Source organism: Oenanthe melanoleuca, chromosome 18, assembly GCF_029582105.1.
Source record: "Oenanthe melanoleuca isolate GR-GAL-2019-014 chromosome 18, OMel1.0, whole genome shotgun sequence".
Classification (NCBI taxonomy): Eukaryota; Metazoa; Chordata; class Aves; order Passeriformes; family Muscicapidae; genus Oenanthe; species Oenanthe melanoleuca.
This window is the reverse complement of record NC_079351.1, coordinates 10,815,423-10,839,692: the sequence shown is the minus strand read 5'-3', so window position 1 is coordinate 10,839,692 and position 24,270 is coordinate 10,815,423. Positions and strand designations below refer to the sequence as shown.

At 58.2% G+C, this 24,270-nt stretch overlaps 2 protein-coding genes across 3 annotated transcripts in view; one reads left to right on the top strand and one right to left on the bottom strand.

The window, feature by feature from the left end:
* The window catches only part of STX8 (syntaxin 8), an 87,759-nt gene extending 76,998 nt beyond the window's left edge, over nt 1-10,761 (bottom strand). For both annotated transcript variants that reach the window (XM_056506128.1, XM_056506130.1), the window contains exons 1-4: nt 10,682-10,761; nt 10,050-10,149; nt 5,966-6,060; nt 4,256-4,366 (exon numbers count right to left, since the gene is read on the bottom strand). In XM_056506128.1, the coding sequence (XP_056362103.1) occupies nt 4,256-4,366; nt 5,966-6,060; nt 10,050-10,149; nt 10,682-10,698 (323 nt within the window). In that variant the 5' untranslated portion in view covers nt 10,699-10,761. The remainder of the gene's footprint in view (nt 1-4,255; nt 4,367-5,965; nt 6,061-10,049; nt 10,150-10,681) is intronic.
* A 2,698-nt stretch (nt 10,762-13,459) lies between these two features.
* LOC130260584 (TBC1 domain family member 24-like) lies at nt 13,460-21,378 on the top strand. Its single transcript, XM_056506127.1, has 7 exons — nt 13,460-13,587; nt 14,617-15,652; nt 16,145-16,303; nt 16,655-16,718; nt 17,944-18,039; nt 18,213-18,477; nt 19,743-21,378. Exons 1-7 carry the CDS (start codon nt 13,485-13,487, stop codon nt 19,886-19,888), a joined length of 1,869 nt encoding a protein of 622 aa, XP_056362102.1. The 5' UTR covers nt 13,460-13,484; the 3' UTR covers nt 19,889-21,378.
* Nucleotides 21,379-24,270: the final 2,892 nt, after the last annotated feature.

Sequence of the window (24,270 nt, the reverse complement as noted above, 5' to 3'; positions counted from 1 at the left end):
GCCTGTTAAAAACCAGCCAAGGCAAGCAAATTTGAAATAATTTGCAGCTCTGTCTCTCCCCCTCCCACCAGTCTCTGCCCTATTCTTGTAGGTTGGGTCATGACAAGTGGTCTGCTCGTTACAATAATCTTTGTGACATGTTTGGTAACTACCTTCCCACACAACACAGCAGAACTTCCTCCTGCCTCTGATCCTGCCCTGCCTCGCCTGGCTGGTGTGAAGATTAAAGCTTATCCAATTAGCCACCCACTGCCTCCGCCAAGTTAATCAGGCAGATCTGGGGAGCTCACAGAGCACTGCAGTGTGGGGATGCCTTTTGATTATGGGAGCAGATTTAACTAATTACAGGGCTCAGCAATGTGCCTGAGTATAAAAGGTGATGGGGTTTAAAATCAGGGAGTTCTGTCACTGCCTAACAAGGGAGGGCTTGTCTTATTGTTTCACTGATAATTCTTAGAACACCTCCCAAGTAACTTAGATTACTCAAGCAGCACTTACTCTAGGCCAAGGCCACACATCAAGGCTTAGGGCTTTACAAGAATGATCAGCAAGACTGAGTCTTAAAGAAAACCTGGGTCATATGACAATTGGGTGGATGATCACTTGAACATTCCCTGAACTACAGAGAGGCTCTTTGAAGCACCCAGGGCACCCCAGCCTGGCTTCACAGGTCACTCTCCACAGGGGTGCTGCAGGACTGGGGCATTTTCTCACAGAGTTCACTCTGCATTTTTAGGAAGCTCCAAGTCAATAAATAAAATAAATATAGTTTTAACATACAAAATAGAAACCCTCTCTATCTCTCCAAAGACCCATATATGAGAGGCCACAGGAACACAGGCACCTCCAAATCCCCTCCAGGCACCATCCCAGGCAGAGATTTCCCCACAAGAACCTCTCCTGATAGGGTGCCTCCAGCATTCCCTGCAGCTGGCAGAGGACTCCCAGCCACACCAGCACAAGAGCTGCTTTTCCCACATTCCAGAAAATTCCATGTTGCTCTTGACCCCACTTCCCTGTGGCTGGGTTCACTGGTCCCACTGCTTCAAGGACTGGGAGCTGCACGTGCTGGCTGAGGAGGCTGCTGGACAATCCTGACCATGCTGGCTCTTGACCACACAGCCAAAGGCACATTAATCCTGGAAAGCCCCAGCTCAGCCCTAGATCTGATCCTGGGACTCGGATGTTCTCCTGGATGGACAATTCCCTCTTTTCCCACCCTTCCCAGCCACCTCCCAGAACTGAGGCCAGCCCCATCCCAGCTCAGGATGCTGCAGCTGCAGCCAGGAGGCTCCAGCAGGAACTGGGAGGAAGGACACCAGGAAGGACTTTCAGAGGCACCTAAACAACTCTTGTTGATCATATTTCCTAAAGAGCATTTGACCCCACAAACAACAGCCAGATTCCCAAAAGCATTTGACACCTGAAGCTGGGCACTCAAGGATTGAAGCCTGTTTGGCATTAGGCAAAATTCCTGTTGCATCAAGGCTGAAACACCTTCCACCTGTCAGGAAAATGTTCAACCAGGAAAAATGGTGACCCACACTGAAGACAAAAAAGAATAAAATGTACCCAGGGCAGCTCTTACTGAAGGTGCATTGTGTCCCACAGATAGCAGAAGTCTCCATTTTTGAGGAATTTCAAGGAAGGCCAGTTAATTTATTGATTCTCTGGTGACTTCTGCAGCCTGACACCTGGCCAGACAGGAGCAGGAATATTGCCATTCCTCTGTGTCCACAAATGTTTAATTACTCTAAAAGTTTGACATGTGACATCCAGAAAGTCAACATTCCTGGTTGCTTTTCCCACCCCTGCCCTGGGAATCCTGCCCCACTAAAGCCCCTGTTCTAACAACCTGCACAGATCTGTCCCAAGGAGAAAAGGGGGCAGAAGATACTGGAATTGTTATTAAAGCCCAATTAAAGGAAATGGAACTGGCCCTGCTCAAGGGCTGTTGCAGCTGCAAACAGCACAAGCTTTCCCTGGAAAATCCCAGTGGCACCTTAATTAAGGCCGGAAGGGGCAGGAATGCTGTCCCCAGGCCAGGGAGCGTCCTGCCCACAGTTGTCACTTGGGATCAGCCCTGAGAGCATTAAAGCACAGCCCTGCACCCCAGAAACAGCTTCAGAGCAGCTTTCAAAGGATGTAAAACTCACTGAGTGGTGACCAAACGTAAACCAGCTTAATTCCAGGGAAAACCTCCCAGCCCCAGGCCCTGGGACAATAAATATGTGATCAGTGGTGCAGGAAGGTTAATGAAAGGAAGGGCTGCTGGCAAGAACAGGACCTGGGCACCGTGGGCTGTCACATCAGGGCTGGATTAGATATGGAAAAGCAGCACAAGCCAGGCAAGTGTCACTGCTCAGCTTCATCAAACTCCAGGTGCTGATTTTTCTAATGCAGGGAAAAGCTGAGTGTCAGCTCCAGGCACATTCCAGGCTGGGCTCTGCCACCCCCAGAATCCCAAAGCTGGGCCAGGACCCTGCAAGGATTTCAGAGGGACCCCGAGCTGGGAGGGGCAGCTGAGCCCTACAGACCCTGGGGGCTCTGTGCCTGACACCAGCTCCTGCCAGGATCCTGCCAAACTCCTTCTAAAACTCCTGCCAGGGTCCTGCCAGACTCCTTCTAAAACTCCTGCCAGGGTCCTTCCAAGATCCCTCCAAAGTCCTTCCAAATTCCTTCAAGATCCCTCCAAGTTCCTTCCAAACTCCTTCCAAGATCCTTCCAAGCCCTTTCCCTGTAGACCCACACACAGCCCAGGCTCAGACAAGAAAGCAAAGTTGGATTTCCTGGCACAGGATTCAGGGCCTGAGTTGTGTCTGCCTGTACCCCTGAAAACCAGACCCACAAGGGAGACCATGGATGGGGTGGGAATTCACCACATGGAATATTTGGCATAGTTTTATCCATTTTTAATAAAAGAAGTTAAAAGAGAACTATAAAACATCAAGCCTTGCAACACTAGCAAATAAATACTCTCTCTGATATTATCTTCTGCTGGAAAATACTGGATTCCTGATCGTTTCTAACAAGGCTTGAAATTATCAAGGGATTTTGGTATTTTCCTCCTGTTTGCCTCAGCACCTTCTGGCTGGGAACCCAAGGCTGAATCCCTGGAGCAGCACCTTGCCAACACTGCCCTGCCACAGCAGGGATGGCCACAAAGGCCAGGCCAGCTCAGGGACTGCTCAGAGCAGGGGACACAAGAGCTCTCCCCACATCACAGTCCCACATTTTGCCTACTCTTTGTTTTAGATGTTTTGGGTGACTCTCAGTGATAGATTTAAGAGCCAACACAACAACAGGAGCTGCACTGAGCTCTGGAGAATTCAAACCTTGAACAATCATTTGGGTTCAACCCCAATCTGGAGGTTTATCACCTGCAGCAGGTGCTGGCTGATGTCTGGATACATAAAGATGACAAATGACAATCACATGTTACTGGGCACTGCCAGGGATCCAGGGGCTGCTCTGGGCAGCACAGGCAGCTCAGCTTTGGGTGGAACAAACAACCAAGAGAACACAAGCACTGAACCAAATCCCTTCACCCTCACTGAAGACACCCTCAGCAAACATAAATATACACAGGAATGCAACAAACCATCAGCTGAAATCTGAGTATCACCAAAACCAGTGGCCAACAGCCACCACTCACAGAATGATGCCTCAAGTTTCAGCTTTCATATTCCCAGACTCTGCAGTGCACTGGTGTGTGACCTGAACTCCACACAAAGTGTCACAAGTTCTCCTCCCAGCTCAGGCACACAAAACAATCCTTTTCCAGCCCCACAACCAAGGACACCTGAAGCTGCAGCTTCAGCCCCAAAAAGTGCAAGCAGCAGCAATGGAGGAGAGAATGTGGGAGGATGGGAGTGCAGGAGCTGGAGCTGGGATTGGACAGTGAAGCCAAGATGGAAATGGAGCCAAAGTGATGCAAGTGTGAGAACTGGTGACTCGGATCCATCTTGGCTCCATCTTGGGTGGAGCCACGGCCGGGCTCTGGCACTGCCCAAGGTGAATCCTTTGGAGCCTTGGCATAAATCCCTGCTTGATTCCTGGGACACTGCCCAGCCTCTGCTCCAGGGAGCCTCTCCAGGCAGCAAGAGAACTGCCAGGAATGTGCTGTCACTGACAAAAACACACCATTTCTAAGCAATGAATCTGCCTGTGTTACCTGCAGGGTAAATGAGCTCAGTGTCACCTCAGATGCACTCAGAGCACAGATCCTGCAGGACTGGAGGGGACAGTGCCATACCTGCTCATGTCTGGCTCCGGGCCTTCATTCCTGTAGGATGCCTCCAGCTGTCTGTGCCGTGTCAGGAGATCATCCACCAAATTCTGCCTCCTGTCCCCCTCCAGCTGCGTGCTGGTGGCTCTGGGTTAAGGACCAAACTCAGAAGCACTGAAAAGCTTTCATGTCATTGAATAAAATAATACCTGTTATACATTCTTAAAATAAATCAGACTTCCTGATCACCCAAATTAACCATTTTAACTCAAAAAAAAGGCTCCAAGATCTAAGAGGATTGGTCACATTTTTCTGAATAAAACCTGCTGTTATTCTAAATAATCTGATCTTTATATATCTGTTTCTGATCTTTATATATCTGAAACAAAAGGTTTCATCCAGTGGACACAGAATGATCTTTAAGTCATTATCTCAATGTAATTAGAGAACTGAATGGACATTTACTGCCAAATTAGCATTAAGAATAGTATTTCCCCCTCCAAAATCCCACCAAAGTCATTCTTGGTTTCTTTGTTGGTCTCTAACACTGACATTGTAACAGTACTGCACAGGTTAAACTCAGGGAAGGATGAGATTTCTTTAAACAGCTCCAAATTACACCAGGGCAGGGCCAAGCAGAACACAGCCTTTAAAATCAGCAGGGCATTTCTCATCTCACTTCACTGGAGGCTCCTCACACAGACCAGGGAGCAGCTCCCAGCCAAGTGATCAGAGAAAAACCCAAATTTTCCTTTGAGCATCTGTTTTCACTTGCAATTGATGAGCAGAGCACCCAACAGGCACTGGTGAGCAGAGCTCGATTCACACAGTGCCTCTGAAGAGCTGTGCCTTCCAGAGGGGAGCTGTAGAGGCTTTTTAAATTAACCTCAGTGACATCCTGAAGCACTTCTAACTCTCTCCCAAGTCCTGCTGAGTGGTTCAGCAATGGCTGAACTGGTTTGTGTGTGTTTTCTGCCCCAGCAGCAGCATCTGCCTGCTCCAGCAGCCCTGGGCAGGGGAGCTCCAGGCTGCCATCAGCACAGCACTCGGGGCTGGGGCTCAGGAGGGATTTCTGCTGGGCTAGGCTCAGAGGAAACATCCCTCCCTCCAACCAGACTGCTCCTGGATACCTTCAGGGAGATGGACATACCTGTGATCCTTAACCTGACTCTTCCAGCACAGTCTGGCTGTGGGTAACACTCCCAGCAGAAAATCTGTGATTTCTTCCCAAGGTGTGTTTCACTGCATTTTGATCAATGTGAAACTGCAGCCCTGTTGTTTCTTAAGTCAGCCAAAGTCAGGATACCCCAGCCCTGCCCACAGCCTGAATAAAGCTTCCTCCTTCCTTTTAGCCAGGCCTGGCCAAGAGAAAATGCTGAGAAAAAAATGTCACCTGACCAGTTCAGTGCTGGACAAGCGACCTTGCTCAGACAGCAGCAGTGCCTGCAGAGCACAGACAGCAGCAGGGCAGCTCTGAGGTGGCTCAGACATGTCCCTGAGCTCCTCTCAGCCCAGGTGACACAGAGCAGACCAGAGCCAGGCTCCCTCTCAGCACCCCACAGGTGCCAGCTCTCCCTGTGCTGCAGCTGCCATGAAAATAACAACCAGCAGCACAGAGAAGGTTCTGGTGACAAACTCTCCTGCAGGGGAACGAGGTAAAAACCCAGAGCATGTGGCAGAGCAATGACAGCACATTTCCCAGTGCCCCAGCCAGGGCCAGGGTGTGCTTGCAGATACATCTGGCGCGTGGACACCGCCCGCAGCAGCTGCTCCCTCAGCTGCTCAATCTTCTCCCTCAGGCTCTGCAGAGAGGCCCTGATGGCCACGTTGACCTGGGGGAACACACAGATTGTCACTGGCCTGCTCAGATTTGCATGGCATTTCACACTGCTTCATTGCAACACATTTCACTTTTACTGCACAGGTGTGAAGGGCTCCACTGCAGCCCTTACAAAACAATGGAATGGTTTCACAAATACAACTCTAAGGCATTAATGCTGAGAAATATGGAAAGCTGTCTTTCAAGTCTTTATAAACACACTTCTTTAGATGGGCAAAACATTTCAGCACATTTTAATATTTTCCAGATAAATTTCCAGCTCTTTTCTCTGATCTTCAATGAAAATACAGGCACCAGCTTCTTTTGTCACTGGGTTTCTTCCCCAGCTACCAGGATCAGAGAGAAGGCTGCTACAGGTTCACAAATTCCCTGTACTGAACTCCAGACTTGAAACTTAACACCCCAAAGAAATTCAGATTGTTCCATTTCCCTTCTCAGCAGCACCCAGGACTCCCAGTCCTTTCTCCTTGACCTGCTCAAGATTCAGATGTGTCTGTTCTCAGTAAAAATGCAATTCAGGCATTCTTCCCTGATGCCAACCCCAGACTTGCAGGAATCCTCCTGCTTTCTCCCCACCCCTTCCCAACTCAAGCTCACATTATCCTCCTGAGTTTTTCCTCCTTAGATGTTATTTCTTCTCATCCCAGTAATGCAGAAAAACCACTCTAACTGCAATTAACAATGCAAGTCGTCCTAATTAAGACTTGCTGTGCCTCTTGTTTACAAGCTGTGGCTTACAATGGGCAGCAACCCCAGCTGCTCTGTGGGGAACTGGGAACAGAGGGGAATATCTGCTCTCACTCTCAGCCCTGCTTTCTTGGAGACACAGAGGCAGCAGCAGCTCTCTGCAGGGCCAGTGCTGCCAGACCCTGCCTGGGTGTGTGCACTGGATGGAGCAGGAGAGCCTCAGAAGATTAAACCTCTGTGCTCAGGGAGGTTTGCTCTCAAACACCAAACACAACACAGAGCAGATGCACCCAGGCTGAGGCAGCCAAAATCCACCTCTGGACCAAAGCAGCCCAACACCACCACGGCAGCAGATCCAAACCAGGATGGGGGATCAGCGATTTTGGGAATGCTGAAGCCTCTGCAATCAGGTAATTAAAGGTCTTCTCATTTGTTCCCAGCTCCAGGTGGAGTGTGATGCATTTGACTGACCCAGAACAGCAACAGAGCACAAAGGTGACACGGCCAAAACAGTCACAAAATGCAGCCACCTCACCAGAAACTGCAGTGAGAGAACAAAAGATGTCACCTCTTTCACAGAAAACTAAGAAAGAAGTAGAAAGAAATGAAAATAAACCAATGGAAGTTTTGATCAGCTTAACAGAGCAGAGTTCACCTATGGTAAGTGCTGGATTAAAATTTTTCCTCACAGTTTGTTTTTTTCCATTTTAAATTTTATGCTCTATTTTTGGCTCAGCAACAAGCAAGAAGTTTGTCAAGCATGCTAATGACAAAATACTATAAAAATAAATAAAAACCTGTTTACATTCTGCCTAAAAGGCCAATATTGTACAAAGACATTTTCCTGCATTACATCAGGAGGCACAGGACACGTGACTGCTCAGCCGTGGATTTCTCAACAGGCACTTCTGTTATGAAAACACCTCTCTCGTTGTTGGAAACTTGTTTAGAGTAGAATCAAACACTGCCAAATATTCCCCTTTACCTCTTAATGGATTAAAGGAAGCTGGAAAACACAGGGCATGGGACAAATGACTTTATGGAGAAGTCAGTCACCCATGCAATGTTTCCATAAAACACAACCTCAGAGAGTTCCAGCCCCAGAAAGGCTCCAAACACCAACCCCACGTTTCCTTGGGGTTTGGACTCCTCAGAGGTGGTACTGAGAACTTTACCCTCTATAAGTACAGACAGATTGAGCAGCAATCTTTTTATTGGTCTTCTGTTGTTGAGGTGTATCTGCGCAATTCTGATACTTCACCATCCTGAAAGCAAGAATTTAATCTGCACCTCCAAACACTCCAAAGCCAGAGAAAACACTGCTCCCAAACCTTGGGGTTTCTGAAACCCCTTTTCAACTCCTGCTGAACTGAGGCAGCCATTCAGCAGCACTGATTGTTGTGCACAGCCTACACACTTTTCCTCAGAATTTCTTCCAAGGAAACATTTAAAAAATGACATTTGATTTGAACCCCTCTCAGCAAAGTGAGTGGCCCAGCAGATCCAGCATTGCATGACAGCCCTAATCTAGAGGGGGGGGGAGATAAATCATAAACTATCAACTCAAGGGCTTACAGTAATTTTCATCTGAACACAGCCAAGGGAGCAGGTAATGACTCAAAGCTGATCCTGAAGGAAAGGACAAAGCCTGGAGCCCTAGGGAAAGCAGCATCCTGAAAACCTTATTTTATTTCTTGAACAGGAAGTGTGAAAACATGGAGAACACAACATTCCTGGGTAAGCTCTAACTGCTGCTTCTCATTCCTATATAACTCTGGGCTTGTATTTTGTTAGAAATGCAGCTGAAACAAGGCTGCAAAGTTCTATTCCTTCTGAACTGCAGCCACTGCAAAAGGCAGGAGCCAGCCCTGGGGGAGGAACATCTGGTCCCTGTTCACAGAGAGAGGGCACAGACCAGCTGCTGAGCATCCCAGCATCCCTGAGCTCTGGGACAGCTCTATCACAACATCCCAAAATCCCTGAACTCTGGGACAGCTCCATCCCAGCATCCCAAAATCTCTGAGCTCTGGGACAGCTCCATCCCAGCATCCCAACATCCCTGAGCTCTGGGACAGCTCCATCCCAGCATCCCAACATCCCTGAGCTCTGGGACAGCTCTATCACAACATCCCAACATCCCTGAACTCTGGGACAGCTCCATCCCAGCATCCCAACATCCCTGAGCTCTGGGACAGCTCTATCACAACATCCCAAAATCCCTGAACTCTGGGACAGCTCCATCCCAGCATCCCAAAATCTCTGAGCTCTGGGACAGCTCTATCACAACATCCCAACATCCCTGAACTCTGGGACAGCTCCATCCCAGCATCCCAACATCCCTGAGCTCTGGGACAGCTTTATCACAACATCCCAACATCCCTGAACTCTGGGACAGCTCCATCCCAGCATCCCAACATCCCTGAGCTCTGGGACAGCTCTATCACAACATCCCAAAATCCCTGAACTCTGGGACAGCTCCATCCCAGCATCCCAAAATCTCTGAGCTCTGGGACAGCTCCATCCCAGCATCCCAAAATCCCTGAGCTCTGGGACAGCTCCATCCCAGCATCCCAAAATCCCTGAGCTCTGGGACAGCTCCATCCCAGCATCCCAGCATCCCTGAGCTCTGGGACAGCTCCATCCCAGCATCCCAAAATCCCTGAGCTCTGGGACAGCTCCATCCCAGCATCCCAGCATCCCTAGCCTCAGGAGCAGCTCCATCCCAGCATCCCAACATCCCTGAGCTCTGGGACAGCTCCATCCCAGCATCCCAGCATCCCCAGCCTCAGGAGCAGCTCCATCCCGGCCGGACCAGCCCGGAGCAGGCAGCAGGGTGTGTGTGCCCAGCACCGCCGCAGCTCCTCCCCTGAGCCAGCCCCGCTGCTCAGAGATCCACGGCTGCCGAGCCCAAGCGACCTTCGAGACACCGCGTTCCCTGTACACACACAGCAAGGGACAGACACGGGCGCTGGGTTCCTGCGTGGAACACAACCTTCCCCAGCGACAGCGACACAGCCCCGGCCCGATCCGCCCTTCCGCGGCTCCTGCCCCTCCCCGGGCCCGCATCCCGGGAATCCCCCCATCCCGGGAATCCCGCTCTCCCGGGCCCCCATCCCGGGAATCCCGCACTCCCGAGCCCCCATCCCGGGAATCCCGCTCTCCCGGGCCCCCATCCCGGGAATCCCGCTCTCCCGGGCCCCCATCCCGGGAATCCCGCTCTCCCGAGCCCATCGGACCCGGCACACCCAAGCCCAGCCCAGCCGAGCCCCGCCGAGCCCCTCCCTGCCGGGGCACCTTGGCCGAGCTCTCCCCGCTCCGCTGGCAGCGGTTCCGCTCCTGGATCCTCTCGGCGATGTCCTGGGCGAGCTGGCGAGCGGCGGCGAGCAGCGGGAGCCTGGGGGCGAGCAGCGGCTGAGCCCGGGGCCGCGGGATGGAGCCGGGACCGGCCGGGATAATGGGACGGGACGGGATGGGATGGGATAATGGGATGGGATAATGGGATGGGATGGGATGGGACGGGACGGGACGGGATGGGATCGGCTGGGGTCTTATGGGATGGGCTGATATAAGTCTCGGGAAAAGGCCCGGGAGGGGAAGGCACGGCTCCCCCAAAACACACACACACAAAGCCTGGGATGGGCTTTGGGAAAGGATCCCGGTAGAGGAAGGCACAGCACTCCCAACACACACACACACACACAAAGCCTGGGATAGCTTTGGGAAAGGATCCCGGTAGAGGAAGGCACAGCACCCCCAACACACACACGCACAGCGGGATGAATTTGGGAAGGCACACTTCCCCGCACAGCGCGGCCCCCCGGTCCCGCTCCCGCCCGTGCCGGGCCCCGGAGGCTCCGGACGCTCGGCAGGGCCCGGCCCGGCCCGCAGCCCCCGGCCCGCAGCCCCCGGCCCGGCCCGGCGCTCACCAGGGGTCCGGAGCCATCGCGGCCCCGGAACCTTCGCCGCGCTTCCGCCGGATCCGCCCGGACGCGCCGCGCGCAGGCGCCGGGAGAGCACGGAGGGGAAGTGGGAGAAGGAAATGGGAGAGATGGAGGGGACAGCGGTTCGGGCCCGAGGAGCGCAGCTGCCGCGGCGGTGCGGCGGTGCGGGGTGCCCGGCGCTGCGGGCAGCGAGGCCGATGGCGCAGCGGTTCCCGTGTGCGGTACGGGGCCAGGGGCGGGTGTTCAGGGGCAGAGGTGCAGATGTGCGGGGTGCAGGGACACAGCTGCGGATGTCCAGGGTTTACAGGGGCAGAGGCTTGTAGAGGTGCAGATGTGCAGGGTATAGAGGTGCAGACATTCAGGGTGCAGATGTGCACGGTACAAGGTGCAGATGTGCACTGCACAGAACCAGAGCTGTCCCCACCCCTCCCTCCCCTCCCTGCTGCCACACAAACCCGACACTGAGCGATGGCACCGGTTCCCTTCTCCAGATCCCCAGCCCTGTCTCTGTCCCTGCCCATCCCGCAGCAGCTCCGTCCAACCCCATCCCACCTCCCACCCCTGATCCGCCAGGATTTGGCCTCTCCCTTTGTTTTGGGGTGCGCTCGGTGACGCAAATCGGGCACAAAGCTGAGGAGCAGCCTCGGGGCGCTGCCAGCGAGGCTTTATCGCCCTCGTGACGTGTGGATAACGATAGTGATGACGATAGTGAAAAAGGACAATCATAACAATAGTGATAACGATATTGATAACAATATTGATAACGATAACGAGCGCATCCTCGTCAGCACGTTCCCATTCCCATTCACAGGGTCATCGCCCCTGTGCTCCCCCATTCACAGGGTCATCGCCCCTGTGCTCCCCCATTCCCGGGGCTGATCCCTGCTGTGCTCCCCCATTCCTGGGGCTGATCCCCGCTGTGCTCCCCCATTCCCAGGGCTGATCCCCGCTGTGCTCCCCCATTCCCGGGGCTCATCCCGCTGTGCTCCCCCATTCCTGGGGCTGGTCCTCGCTGTGCTTCCCCGGGCTGGGCTCTGTGTCCTGGCCCGGATCTCTGCACACCCGGAGATGCTCCCGCTGCTGTGGCCATCAAACATTCATGGCCCTCAGCTGCGCTGCTCAGCCAGAGCCCCGTGGCCTCTACATATTTAATATTTCGCCATTAAAAACGCATGAAGCGACATTTCCTTTCGCTCTGTCCCTAATTCACTTCCATCTCCATCTCTGGAGCCCGTGCCGGAGGTTTCAGAGCTCGTCGGGCTGGCAGGAGGAGGCGGCCGCTGCCCTGGACAAGGCAAATGAGGATGAGGCGGCCGAAAAGGTCCGGGAAAGGCAGCGGGAGCTGCTGCTGCCAGAGCTGGGCAAAGGCTGGAGCTGCAGAGAGAACGAGCGGCCCCTTGGCACCGGGAGCAGAGCGGGGTGCGGTGTGGGGACCCCCCGGCCCCAGGAGCGGGGCTGGGGCAGCCACTGCCCCTTCGGGAGCAGCCTGTGGAGCAGAGCCCCCGGACAGGCTCCGGGGCGGACAAGGAGAGAAGGATAAGGATAACACCCACTGGGAGACACCCTCGAGCCCCTCCCACCCGGCACAGCCCGGGGGTCTTTGCTGAGCCTCCCCCCCCACTCCAGGGGGCTCCCCGCTTGTCAGGGACAAAGGTGGGGAGCGGTGACAGGACAGCCGAGATGCTCCCGAGGGGTTTGGCACAGCACGGAGAAGGTGAGAAAAAGGAGAAGGTCCTTAAGGACGGAGCCTTGCTCGGGAGATGCCGCAGGGCCGCGGTGCCAGCGGATGCTCAGGGAGGTGCTGCAGGTGCAGGTCAGGAGCAACCTGCGGCTGCTCTTATCACAACAGAAACAGTCCGGTTTTAAAGGCAAATAAAAAGCCTTTAAAATGTTAGGATGCCTATAAAAGTGCCTGCTAAGTGCAGCCTGAGCTGTGAGTTCTGCGTCAGCGCTGTCGGCCGGAGCGATGTCCTGGGCGCCTCTCTGCAGGCTCCAGCCTCTGCTGGAAGCTGCTTTTCCTCCAGCTCACTCTTCTGTCCGTGAATACAGAGCTCAGTCTGCAGCACTGCAGCACATTCTGAGGCTAAAATCCATCGGTTCCAACCATTTCCCGGGGTGCAGACCGGGAACGCTGCAGCCCCACGGCTGTGCCCGCAGCAGCCGCAGGCTGAGCTCCGCCGGCAGCCGGGGGGCGCGGGGGCCGCGGGGCCGCATCGCCCCAGTGTCCCCGGGGCTGTGCTGGAGCAGCGCCGTGCACCTGCGGCCGGCACGGCCCCGGCCCCGACAGCGCAGACAGCCGGGGTTATCTTCTCCCTGTCCCCGGTGTCCCCAGTTCCCGGCCCTGCTGCTCACAGCTCCTGTCTCCGTCTCCCCGGGTCTCCCCAGCGGGAAGTGGTGCCAGCCCCCTCGCTGGGCCGGGGTGTCCCCGCTCAAGGCCGGGCCATGGCCGGAGCCCCCGCCCGCCCCAGCCCCCAGCACCTCCTGCCCCGGGCGCTGCGCAGGGAGCGAGCCCCAGAGCGGGAACACCAAGGTTATCCTCGGCAAAATAAAGGATTCATTTACTGCTCGTGTTGCTGGTTGATGCTATCTCAGCCCACGGGGTGTTTACAGCCCCCCAGCCGGGCTCGGCGCGGAACTGGGGCAGGAAGGGGCGATGCGGGCGCGGAGCTGCTCCACCCCCGGCTGTATTTACCCCAAATAAACGCCGGGGCCGGGGCCGGCGCTCACCTTTAAAGCGCGGGCAGGTGCCGGGCCGGAGCGGACCCGGCAGGGGTGGCCGAGCTGGCACATGCTGCAGGTGGGGCTCAGCCTGCCCCGCTGCCCCGGGGGCGCGGCCGCCGCCTTCCCCATGGCCGAGCCGGCCGCGGGCGAGGACACGGGCACCGGGCGAGGTGAGTGCGCCGAGCGGGGCCCGCCCGAGCCGGGACACGGCTGGCGGAGCACAGGACCGGGGCAGACCCAAATTCCTGCCCCGAGCTGGGGCCTCCATTCGGCACCCGGGGCCGGGGCACCGGCGGTCGGGTGGGCTCGGGCTGATGCTGCTCGGTACCCGGGCAGGGCGGCATCCTGGGGAGAGGACGAGGTGAATTTGGGGATCGCGGGGTGCAAACAGCCCCTGATTCTCCCCCGGTGTTGTCTCAGCCTGGTTTCTGTGGCCAGAAGCCCCCGTGACTGTGCTGGGGTCAGGCTGTGTCCAGGACAGGGAGTCGGGCCGAGCCACCGCATCCACCAGCTGAGCCCTGACCCAGCCTGAGCCCGAGCCGCTGCTCCTGCTGCCCTTGGGCAAGCGCCAAACTGAGCTGGAGAGCCAGAGCCAGAGCCGGACCCAGCCCGGGCGTCAGGACCATCCCGATGAGCCACCACGTGCTGTCCCCCCGTGTCCCCTTGGCTGAGGGAGAATCCATCCTTGAACTCTCCAGCAACTGAGCACAGCCACGATAAACCATCCGAGAGCTAATGAGTGCGCTAATTGCCTTGATCCCTGCCCGGCACTCAGTGCCAGCAGAGCTCGCCCACGCGGGAACAGCTCCCGTGCCCCCGTGCGGGGTCGCTCGGGCCGAGCTCTCCCGCAGCCCCAGGAAATGCCGCTCCCGTCTCTCTAGGAGGAGCTCAGACTCTGCTCTTCCCAGCGCCGGCTGGCGGCTGCCCGAGCCCTGCCTCGGGCCGTGAGCTTCTGGGGGGCTGGAAAGCCCCTCACGGTGCGAGAAGAAACCCTGACAGCCGGCTGGGACCTGGCCCCACACTTCTCCAGGGCCTGAGCTGATGGGAGAGGAGAGGGCAAAGACTGAAACCCTTCCCTTTTTAGGGGAGAACAGAGAAACCCGGGACGTGGCTGGGAGACTTCAGAGCGCCCTGAGGCAGGGTGAAACGCTGTTGGTGGGGCGGCGAAAGGTGTTCAATAAAAGCTCTTTGTCCTACAGAGGTGCTTGGCTCGCCCCCGGTCACCATCGTGGTCACGTCCGAGGCTGACACCTGGGACATCGACACCTCCTCCTGCCTGGGCTGCGGGCAGTTCGTGGACTGGGACAAGATGCCGGAGCCGCAGCAGGCGGCGCAGATGCCGCAGGACGCGCTGGAGCGGCCCCCGAAGGAGCTGAAGCGGCTGGCGAGGGAAGGCTGCTGGGGCTGGAGCCCCGCGGGCCGGGCCCGGCTCTACCCCCGCCTCATCCAGCGGGTCTCCTGCCGCCTCGTCACCCCCGACGCGCTCGTCTACAGGGACGTGGCCGCCCGGCTCTTCGGGAAGCCCAGCGTGAGCTGCCACCCTCTGCCCGAGTTCCTGGAGGGCTGCCCCATGCCCACCTACTGCCTCAACCCGCACGGGGTCACGGCCCTGAAGAAGATCCTCATCTGCGTGGGCGCCCTGTTCCCCGACATCACCCACAGCCCGCTGCTGCCCGCGCTGGCGGCGCTGCTGCTGCACTACAGCGAGGACGAGGCGCAGTGCTTCGAGAGCGTCTCTCGCCTCATCGCCAGCAACGCTCCCCACGCCGGCTACATCGACCAGTCCTTCCTGGCCCACCAGGCCTCCTGCATGACCTTCGGGGACCTGGCCAACAAGCACTGCCCGGCCGCCCACAGGCTCATAGCCAGCGCCGCCGACAACGTGCTCGAGGTCTACTCGGAGTGGCTGTCGTGGCTCTTCCCCGGGCTGCCCTTCGCCTACGCCGTGCGGGTGCTGGACGTGTTCCTGCTGGAGGGCCAGAAGGTGCTGTACCGCATCGCCCTGGCCCTGCTGAAGCAGTTCCGCCTCTCGCTGGCCCCGGCCGGGCTGCAGGGCTCCGACATCAAGGCAGAGCTGCAGGCTTTCGTGAGGAACATCGCCCAGCACGTCACTGTGGACAAACTCCTGGAGAGAGCCTTCGGCATCCGGCTCTTCTCCCGCAAGGAGATCTGGCTCCTGCAGATGGCCAACAGGAAGGCGTTGATGGAGAGGGGCATCACCGTGGTGCAGAGAAGGTGAGGAGAGCTCTGCGTTCCCCAGCTCTGGGGGCTGAGCAGGCAAAATGGGAGTTCCTGTGGAGAGCACCCGGGGGGAGCTGCGGGCACCTCCCGCAGCCGGGGCTGTGCTGGGCCCTCCCAGCCCCTGGGGACCCTGTTAGGGCACAGGGCACAGCAGAGCTCGGGAACCTGTCAGGGAGAAGGGCACAGGCAGAGCTGGGGACCTGCCAGAGGACAGGGCACAGCAGAGCTCGGGAACCCTGTCAGGGAGCAGGGCACAGGCAGAGCTGGGGACCTGTCAGGGCACAGGGCACAGCAGAGCTCGGGAACCTGTCAGGGAGCAGGGCACAGTGAGAGCTGGGGACCTGCCAGGGGACAGGGCACAGCCAGAGCCGAGGGTGTTGGCAGAGAGCTCACGGTGCAAAGAGCAGGACAGGAGCTGCTGCAGGGGGCTGTGCCCCGAAGAGCAGAGGGGCCCCGCAGCCCGGCCTGATGTCCCTCCCCTCGCAGGCCGTCCTTCCACCTGGCTGTGGACATGCAGAACTTCAGCTCCAGCACGGTCACGGCGCAGGAGATGCGCCTCGTCTGGTCCTGGATCCCCGAGCGCTTCTCGCTCTTTCCCCCGCTGCTGCTCTTCTCCACCTCCCAGGACGGCTGCAGCCTGCAGAGGTGAAGCCTCGCCTGCCCAGCGGGGCGGGGGTCGGGCACGGGAACCCGGGCGGGGCTCGTGGTGGAGATGGAGCAACGCGAGTGGCCTGGGGCCCCTCTGGGGCTGCTGGGGACCCTCCTGGCTCGATTCAGGGTCCTGAGTGGGGCTTAGGGGAGAGGGCAGAGGCGGGGCCCGATGGCCACCAGCACCTGGGCACCGCCCGGGGCACGCAGAGCCCTGGGGATGTGCCAGGCAGGGATGTCCCCGTGTGCCACGCTGTGCCAGGCACGCTGGGAGCGGCCGGGGACAGCCAGCACACCCTGCCCAGGGCTCCAGCTCCCCCCGAGCCCACCCCTTGTCCATCTCTGCAGGTTCTACACGTGCTGTGAAGGCTATGAACCCACGGTGCTGCTCATCAAAACCACCGAGGGGGAGGTGAGCGTTTCCCAGGCAGGGCTGGGCAGGGGACAGGGTGGGTGACCCCACAGGCTCTTGGAGCACCCACGGGCTGTGTGGTCCCTGTCCTGCCCCGCCCCGGGCCTGTCCCAGCTCCCAGGACAGAACAAACTGCACCTCTGGCCACCAGCACACACCTCAGCCCGAGGTGCTGGGGGAACAGGAGGAGTGGGTGATGGGGAGAGAGGCCACCAGTGAGACTTTAATTGCAATTCCAGCCTGACTCATGGGTCCTCGCTGAGCAGGCTCTCCTGAAGTCAGCAGATGCTTTGTCTGAGCCAGGACTTGCTTTCAAAGCACTAAAGGTCAGGTTCTGTCTCTGATTGCACGAGCAGCCACACAAGGGAAATGGAGAAGAAATAAGGACAGTTCCTACTGAAAGCTGTGGAATAACTGCAAAGGCCCCTGAGCCAGGGCTCTTCCCAGGGACTCTGAGTGCCTCATAAACCCCTAATTTATCTCTCCACTCTCCATCCCACAGTGGAGGGAGTTCTGTGATTTGTTCAGGCCTCCCAAAGATTTACTGACCAGCAGTGCTGATGTCCCCAGGCTGACACTTCAGGGTGGGGTGGAGATAAACACCTGCCACCCCCAGAGCCTCGTGCAGACAAGGGCAGGTGACCTAGAAAACCTTGTTTCCTACAGATTTTAGCTCCTGTTATCCCTTGGCTGTGCCAAGGACAGGCAGGAGGAGTTCCCAGCCCTCAGATGCTCAGTGCAGGGCACCAGGGGTGGGCAGTGCAGGATGGGGCTGGCACAGCAGGATTTGTGTCTGGGATTGCTCAGTGCAGGATGGAGCTGGCACAGCAGGATTTGTGTCTGGGATTGGGGTGGGCAGTGCAGGATGGAGCTGGCACAGCAGGATTTGTGTCTGGGATTGCTCAGTGCAGGATGGGGCTGGCACAGCAGGATTTGTGTCTGGGATTGCTCAGTGCAGGATGGGGCTGGCACAGCAGGATTTGTGTCTGGGATTGCTCAGTGCAGGGCACCAGGGGTGGGCAGTGCAGGATGGAGCTGGCACAGCAGGATTTGTGTCTGGGATTGCTCAGTGCAGGATGGGGCTGGCACAGCAGGATTTGGGGCTCTGATTCCCCAGGGGACGGGGCAGAGCCCCTGCCCTGCTGAGCCCGGGGCCATGCCCGGCCCTCCCGGGGCTGCTCTGCTCCCGGCCCGTCCCCTGACGGTCCCCGTGCTCTCTCCCAAGGTGTGTGGGGCGTTTCTCTCCTCCGACTGGAGCGAAAGGAAGAAGAACGGAGCCACGTCGGGCTTTTTTGGGACAGGGGAGTGCTTTGTGTTCACTGTAAGTCACAGGTTATGGCCCTTCACTGCTGCCCTGCCAGGACACCCTGTCCCCTCCCTGCCCCAGGTCCAGACCTGGACGCAGCACTTGGCCCCAGCCCCCAGCAGCAGCAGCAGCATCTCCCCGCAGCGGAGCGAGGTGCCCCAGGGCTCACGGTGTGTCCCGCTGCCCAGGTGCGCCCCGAGGCAGAGAGGTACGAGTGGGTGTTCATCAAGAAGCCGGAGCTGGCCAAGGCCGTGCCGCGCTCGCCTTCCCCCGCTGCCGGGCCCCGGCTCGGCCCCTCCCGGGACAGCCGCAGCTCCAGCCCCAACCACCTGGCCGTGCCCTCGCCGCAGAGGAGAGGCCGCCTGTCCCCGTTCCTGGCCGTCAGGCACTTCCTCCTGCCCTCCAAAACTGCCTCCATGTTCATGTCCGGCTCCCGGGACGGGATCGTTATCGGTAAGGGGGGATCAGTATCGATAGGGGGGGTCGCTATCGATAGGGGGTCGATATGTGTGAAAGGGATCGATATTGATAAAGGGGATTGATATCGATAAGGAGGATCGATACCCGTGAAAGGGATCGGTATCGATAAGGGGGATCAATATCGATAATGGGAATCGATACCCGTGAAAGGGATCGGTATCGATAAGGGGGATCAATATCGATAATGGGGATCGATACCCGTGAAAGGGATCGGTATCGATAAGGGGGACCAATAGCGATAATGGGGATCGATACCCATGAAAGGGATCGGTATCGATAAGGAGGATCGATACCCGTGAAAGGGATCGGTATCGATAAGGGTGATCAATATTGATAAGGGGGATCGACACCCGTGAAAGGGATTGGTATCAATAAGGGGGATCGTTATTGATAAGGGGGATTGATACCCGTGAAAGGGATCGTTATTGATAAGGAGGATCGACAGCCGTGAACGGGATCGGTATCGATAAGGGGGATCAATATCGATAATGGGGATCGATACCCGTCAACGGGATCGATATCGATAAGGCAGATTAATATCGATAATGGGATCGATACCCGTGAAAGGGATCGGTATCGATAAGGGGGATCGATATCGATAATGGGGATCGATACCCGTAAAAGGGATCGGTATCGATAAGGGGGATCAATATCGATAAGGGGGATCAATAGCGATAATGGGGATCGATACCCGTGAAAGGGATCGGTATCGATAAGGGGGATCAATATCGATAAGGGGGATCAATAGCGATAAGGGGGATCAATAGCGATAATGGGGATCGATACCCGTGAAAGGGGTCGGTATCGATAAGGGGGATCAGTATCGATAAGGGGGATCGATACCCGTGAACGGGATCGGTATCGATAAGGCAGATTAATATCGATAATGGGATCGATATCCGTGAACGGATCGCTGTCGGTGCCTCCCCCGTGGCCCCAGGGCAGCACCCACCGCCCGCCGCTGCCGCGCTGGGCAGGGCCCGCTCCGGGTTAAACCCCGAGTTTTCCCCAGAGCTCCCGCCTGGGATCTCGGTTCGAGTCCGGGAGGCGAGGGCAGCCCCCCCTTTCCCCAGGCCAGGGACCCTCCGAGAGCCCCAGGGGAGCCCCCGAGCCCAAATCCCGGCGAGGTTCGGGGCCCGGGCCGGAGCTCCCTTCCCAGTCAGGAGCGGGTCGGGGGGACGGGGGACAGAGAGCGAGGGGCCGCGGCAGCCGGGCCCGACCTGCGCTCGCTCTTGCAGGTGGAGGGGGCGGCCAAGCGCTGGCCCTGGACGCCAGCCTGCTCTGGGGACACACGGAGCGCTGCGACACCTTCGACAACCCCCCGCTCTGCCAGGAGAACTTCCAGGTGCAGCTCTTGGAAGTGTGGGGCTTTCAAAGCGCGTAGTTCCCGTGGGGACACCCCTCGTGTGCCACCTCGGGCACGGGGACCCTCCCCGCGCTGCCACCCCGGCCGGGCTGTGGCACCTGCGCGGCAGCTCCACTCTGCATTGTCCCCTCCGCGGTACGAGCAGACCAGACCGGATCAGATCGGACCAGATCGGACCAGATCGGATCAGATCGGACCAGATCGGATCAGATCGGACCAGACCGGACCAGATCAGACCAGATCAGATCGGACCAGACCGGGCCCGATCAGATCGGCCCTCGTGGGGCGGTGCAGAGAGGGCAGGGCAGTGCCGGACCGGGGCTGCGGGCGCTGCCCTTGGGGACATTCGAGGTCCCCTCCCACAGTTTATACCCGGCCCACTCCACCCAGTCTGTCCCAGTTTGGGGTGCTGGAGGGGAGGGCAGCCGGTCTGGAGTTTCTCTCACCTCCCTGGCCTGTCTGTAGCGTGGGGCTCAGCAAAGCAGTGACAGCACGGGCAGATTTTGTGGGAATTCGGAGCCCAGGCAAAGCCCCACACCGAGCTCCAGAGCTCACACAAACACTCTCAGATCCGCTTCCCCCCGGCCCCAAGGCCAGCACAGCCCTTCAGGCCATCCACGGAGCTCTGCAGCCCCTGGGGATCCAGGGCTGCCCGGGATCCACCAGCACCGGGAGAGACTCTGCTTGTCCCTGGCTGGAAGCGCTGCTGGTGATGGCAAAGCCCTGCCTGGGGTTTGTGGGGTGCAGCCACAGCCCCGGGGGGACCCCACGGTTGGGGCTGAGCCCTTTGCTCTGTCCCCAGCCCAGGGCTGGTGTGGGGCTGCAGGGCTGGACACCGAGGAGATTCCCTAGTGGATCACTGGGATGGATGGGCCATTTCAATGTGGAATGGGAACGTTTGGTGTCGCTCTGTCAGACACGGGAGGGTTGGAGGCCACGGGGAACCCTCTGGTGCAGCAGGAGAACCTCTCTCACCCCAAACACACTTTTCTGGGTGGGGTCACCTCCCACCCATCCCAGCCCGGCGGACACTCGGGGCGGGAGCTGTGGCTGCACCGGGCTGTGCCAGCGCTGGCAGGAGGGCACAGCAGGAGCAGTGATGGCAGAGCTCCCACGGGCACAGGCACACCCGCCGGGAACGGCTCAGAGCCTCCACGGGGTATCCAGGCACACCGGGAATGGCTCAGAGCCTCCACGGGGTATCCAGGCGCACCGGGAATGGCTCAGAGCCTCCACGGGGTATTCAGGCACACTGGGAATGGGGTGTCTGGGCCAGAGCCGCCAGGAGGAGAATCAGCAGGAATGAGAAATACTCGAGGGAAGGGAATTCTGGCAGTGGGAAGTGCGACCATTGCGACCAAGTGCGCGTTGGCCACTGACTCAAACGGAGCCGACCCAGCTCCGAAGAAGGCGAGAGCTGCTCCTGTGACTGATCAGGACACCCAGCAATTAGGGCTTGGATGCCAATTAATAAAAAGTAAACATTAATAAAGCTATGTGATCAGCAATTAGTGAAGGCTGATGTCCTTGTTTGTTAAAACGTGTTAATAGTGCTGAGTTATGATGGGAGTGGGAATCCCCAGCTCCTGCCTTGGCCAGCTGGAATGAAGAAATAACAACAGGAATCGCTGGGCTCGGGGTGGGAACTGGCGCTGCCCACCAGGAACGAGCCCGGGCTGGGACAGCGCGTCCTGTCCCGTGTCCCCAGCGGCGGCATTAGCTCCCCGACCCGCCAGCTCCGGGCACTTGAGGCTGGAAATGCGTGAAGAGCTCGGCTTTTAATGTGGCATCTCTGTTTTGCACCCAGAGGAGCCTCACGCAGGCCCTGCGGGGCGCAGGGGATGGGGAAAGCTCCGGCTCCTCGCTCGCACCCCGAACAGTGAGGAGGCGATGCCATCCCCCGGCGCCGGGAGAAACAGCAGCGGCTCTGCCCGGAGAGGGGACGGCAGCCCGGGCACTGCGCTGGGCACAGCTGTGGCTGGAGCTGGGGCACTCCCACCCTTCCCGATCCTCGTGGGAATTCCCTGGCAGCCACCAGTCCCGCTCTGATTTCCATACAGCTGCTGCTCCCATGGGCTTCCCGGGACCGAAACCCCGGCAGCAGCTCGGGCTGGAAAAGCGTGTGCAGACGTGCCGGGATGAGCAGGGAATCCTTCCCGAGGCTCAGCACCCGCATCGCTCGAGCTGTGGGAGCCCTGGGCTGGGTCTGACTCCCTCCCACTCCCTGTGCAGCAAAGCTGTTCCCAGGGCTCCTGCCTGGCCACAGGCACCAGAGTCCGGCCTGAACATCGGCACGGCCCCTGGTGGAGCAGGAGCTGAGCTCCTGGCTCACAGCCACGGCTCAGCTGTGCCCACCGGGTCCCCTCGGTGGGATGAAGGCTCCCATGAGGAGTGAGAGGCAGTTCAAGGAGCTTGGCAGAGCCCTATTCCCAAGCTGAGGGGCAAGGATGGGCACCAGGGCTCAGCAGTCCAGCAGAAAATCCCCCAAACCCGCTGAGTGTATCAAGAAGGGTTGCAAAGCAGGCCAGGGGAAAAAGGAAAAGACTCAGGGGACAGTCACTTAGAAACTGTTCTCTTCTTTCCTCATCTGCCAGGACTCTTGCAGTAAATCAGGATTTTCCCAGCACAGCACTCTGGCTGCCAGACCGAAGCGCTCCAATTGTGCTTTTGTCTCCCGTTCCTCCTCTTCGCTTCCCCGCGGCCTTTGCTGGGAAGTTCGCCCCGGATTTGTCAGGAGTGCGTCAGCAGCGCTGCCCTGGGTCCCGCTCCCCACAGCCCCGCTCCTGGGATTGCCGAGGCTGGGAAATGCAGGTGGCTGCCGAGTGCTCTGGCTCTGACGTGGCATTTCCAGGAACAGCAGCGGAATTGTCCAGTTTTGGCTTCAATTCCTGCGAGTTTTTCACCTCTTCTGGTTTGGAGTCACTTGGGAATCCTCCACGGGCACCCTGGCTCCTGGCAGGGTGAGGGGCTCTGCTCCCAGTGCCAGGATGGGTGGAAGGCAGGGAGGGCTGCGGGTCCCCGAGGTTGTGCCACAGCTTGGCAGGAAAGTGAATGAACTGGGGCGCAATTGCTGCCCCCTCCATGCAGCTCCAAGCAGAGTTTGCAGCTCCCCAGCTGCAGATGCTCCCACAGCTGTCCTGGAGCTCAGCGGGAGGGATCCCAGGGGCTGTGTCACCGCAGGACACCAAGGGACAGGGCACGCTGTGCTTCAGCATCCGTCCTGCATCCCTGTCCAGGGTCCTGCGTGCCCTGCAAGGACAAGGACAGACTTCCCTGAGCTCAGTCACAGCTTGAAACTGCCCCAAGCAAGCACCGTGCCTGCTCTGAGCCCTGCGTCCTCCCGGGCTGTGGAGTAAACCAGACAAAGAGAGTGGAGGGGCTGTCTGGGGTGACACCGGTGACAATCCAGCTGTCCCGGTGCCCCAGGAGCCTGGCCTGCTGGCGAGCTGCTCCGACAGGGAGCATTCCTGCTCCAGGCAGAGCCAATCGCTCGCAGTCTGACGGGAAGGAATTTGCCCGCACGTTTCCATGCTGGGAGGAAGGGAGTTCACCGGGAACAGTGCAGGTAGAAATCCTCACTGAGGGTGGCATCCTTACCCAGCGCCTGCCCCAGCTGTGCGTGCATGAGACATCCCAGGAAATATGTGCTGGTGGCTCAGTGCAGCAGGGAAAGCGCTCAGGTCAGCCCAGGTGAGGGAAACCAAAGAGTCAGGACAGGGCTTACTGCAGCTCAGAAGGAAAACTCAGAGCTAACCTCCCCCACTCCAGCTCAGCCCGTGCCTTGGAGCCCCAAAAGCTGGGCAGGGAGGAAAGGGAATGGCTCAGAGCCTGTCTGCAGCACAGCAGCTTTGGAAAGCAAAAGCTGCCTCTGAGGGCTCCCTGCCCCAGCAGGAAAGGGGTGGAACCTGCCTTTATCTGTTCCCAAAGGCAGCCCTGATCCAGAGGATGTGGCAGCACCCGGCTCCAGGGGTCCAGACAAGGAAAAGACAGAGACTCAACAAGGGAGGACAGCCCATACAGTCACATCCTCCATCCTGCTCACACGGGGGTTCTTCCTGCCCAGCAGATCCCCACGTCCTGCTCAGGGCTGCTCACGCTCTCTGGGAGGGTGGCATCGCTCCCTGGCATCACTGCCCTGCCCTCGGAGCTGGGCTTCCCTCCCTGGAGCTGCCCCAGGTGTCACAGCCAGGACTGACCCGGGCAGGGGGGATGGTCACTGCCCAGGCACGTCCTGCTGGCTGAGCTCAGGTGGCTGAGATCCCCGAGATGGAGCCCAAATGCAGGAACTGCTTCCAGCTGGGAAAAGGCTCTCTGCAGGTCCAGGGAGACAGGAAACATCTGTATTGTCACAGCTGGTGGCTGCTCTGCAAACACAGGACGCGTCCATTAAACAGCTGATT

Coding starts and splice junctions, on each gene's coding strand:
- LOC130260584 (XM_056506127.1), top strand. CDS start 13,485: ATGCTGCAGGTGGGGCTCAGCCTGCCCCGCTGCCCCGGGGGCGCGGCC. Junction 15,653..16,144: donor ATCACCGTGGTGCAGAGAAG/GTGAGGAGAGCT, acceptor CTCCCCTCGCAG/GCCGTCCTTCCACCTGGCTG. Junction 16,304..16,654: donor GACGGCTGCAGCCTGCAGAG/GTGAAGCCTCGC, acceptor CCATCTCTGCAG/GTTCTACACGTGCTGTGAAG.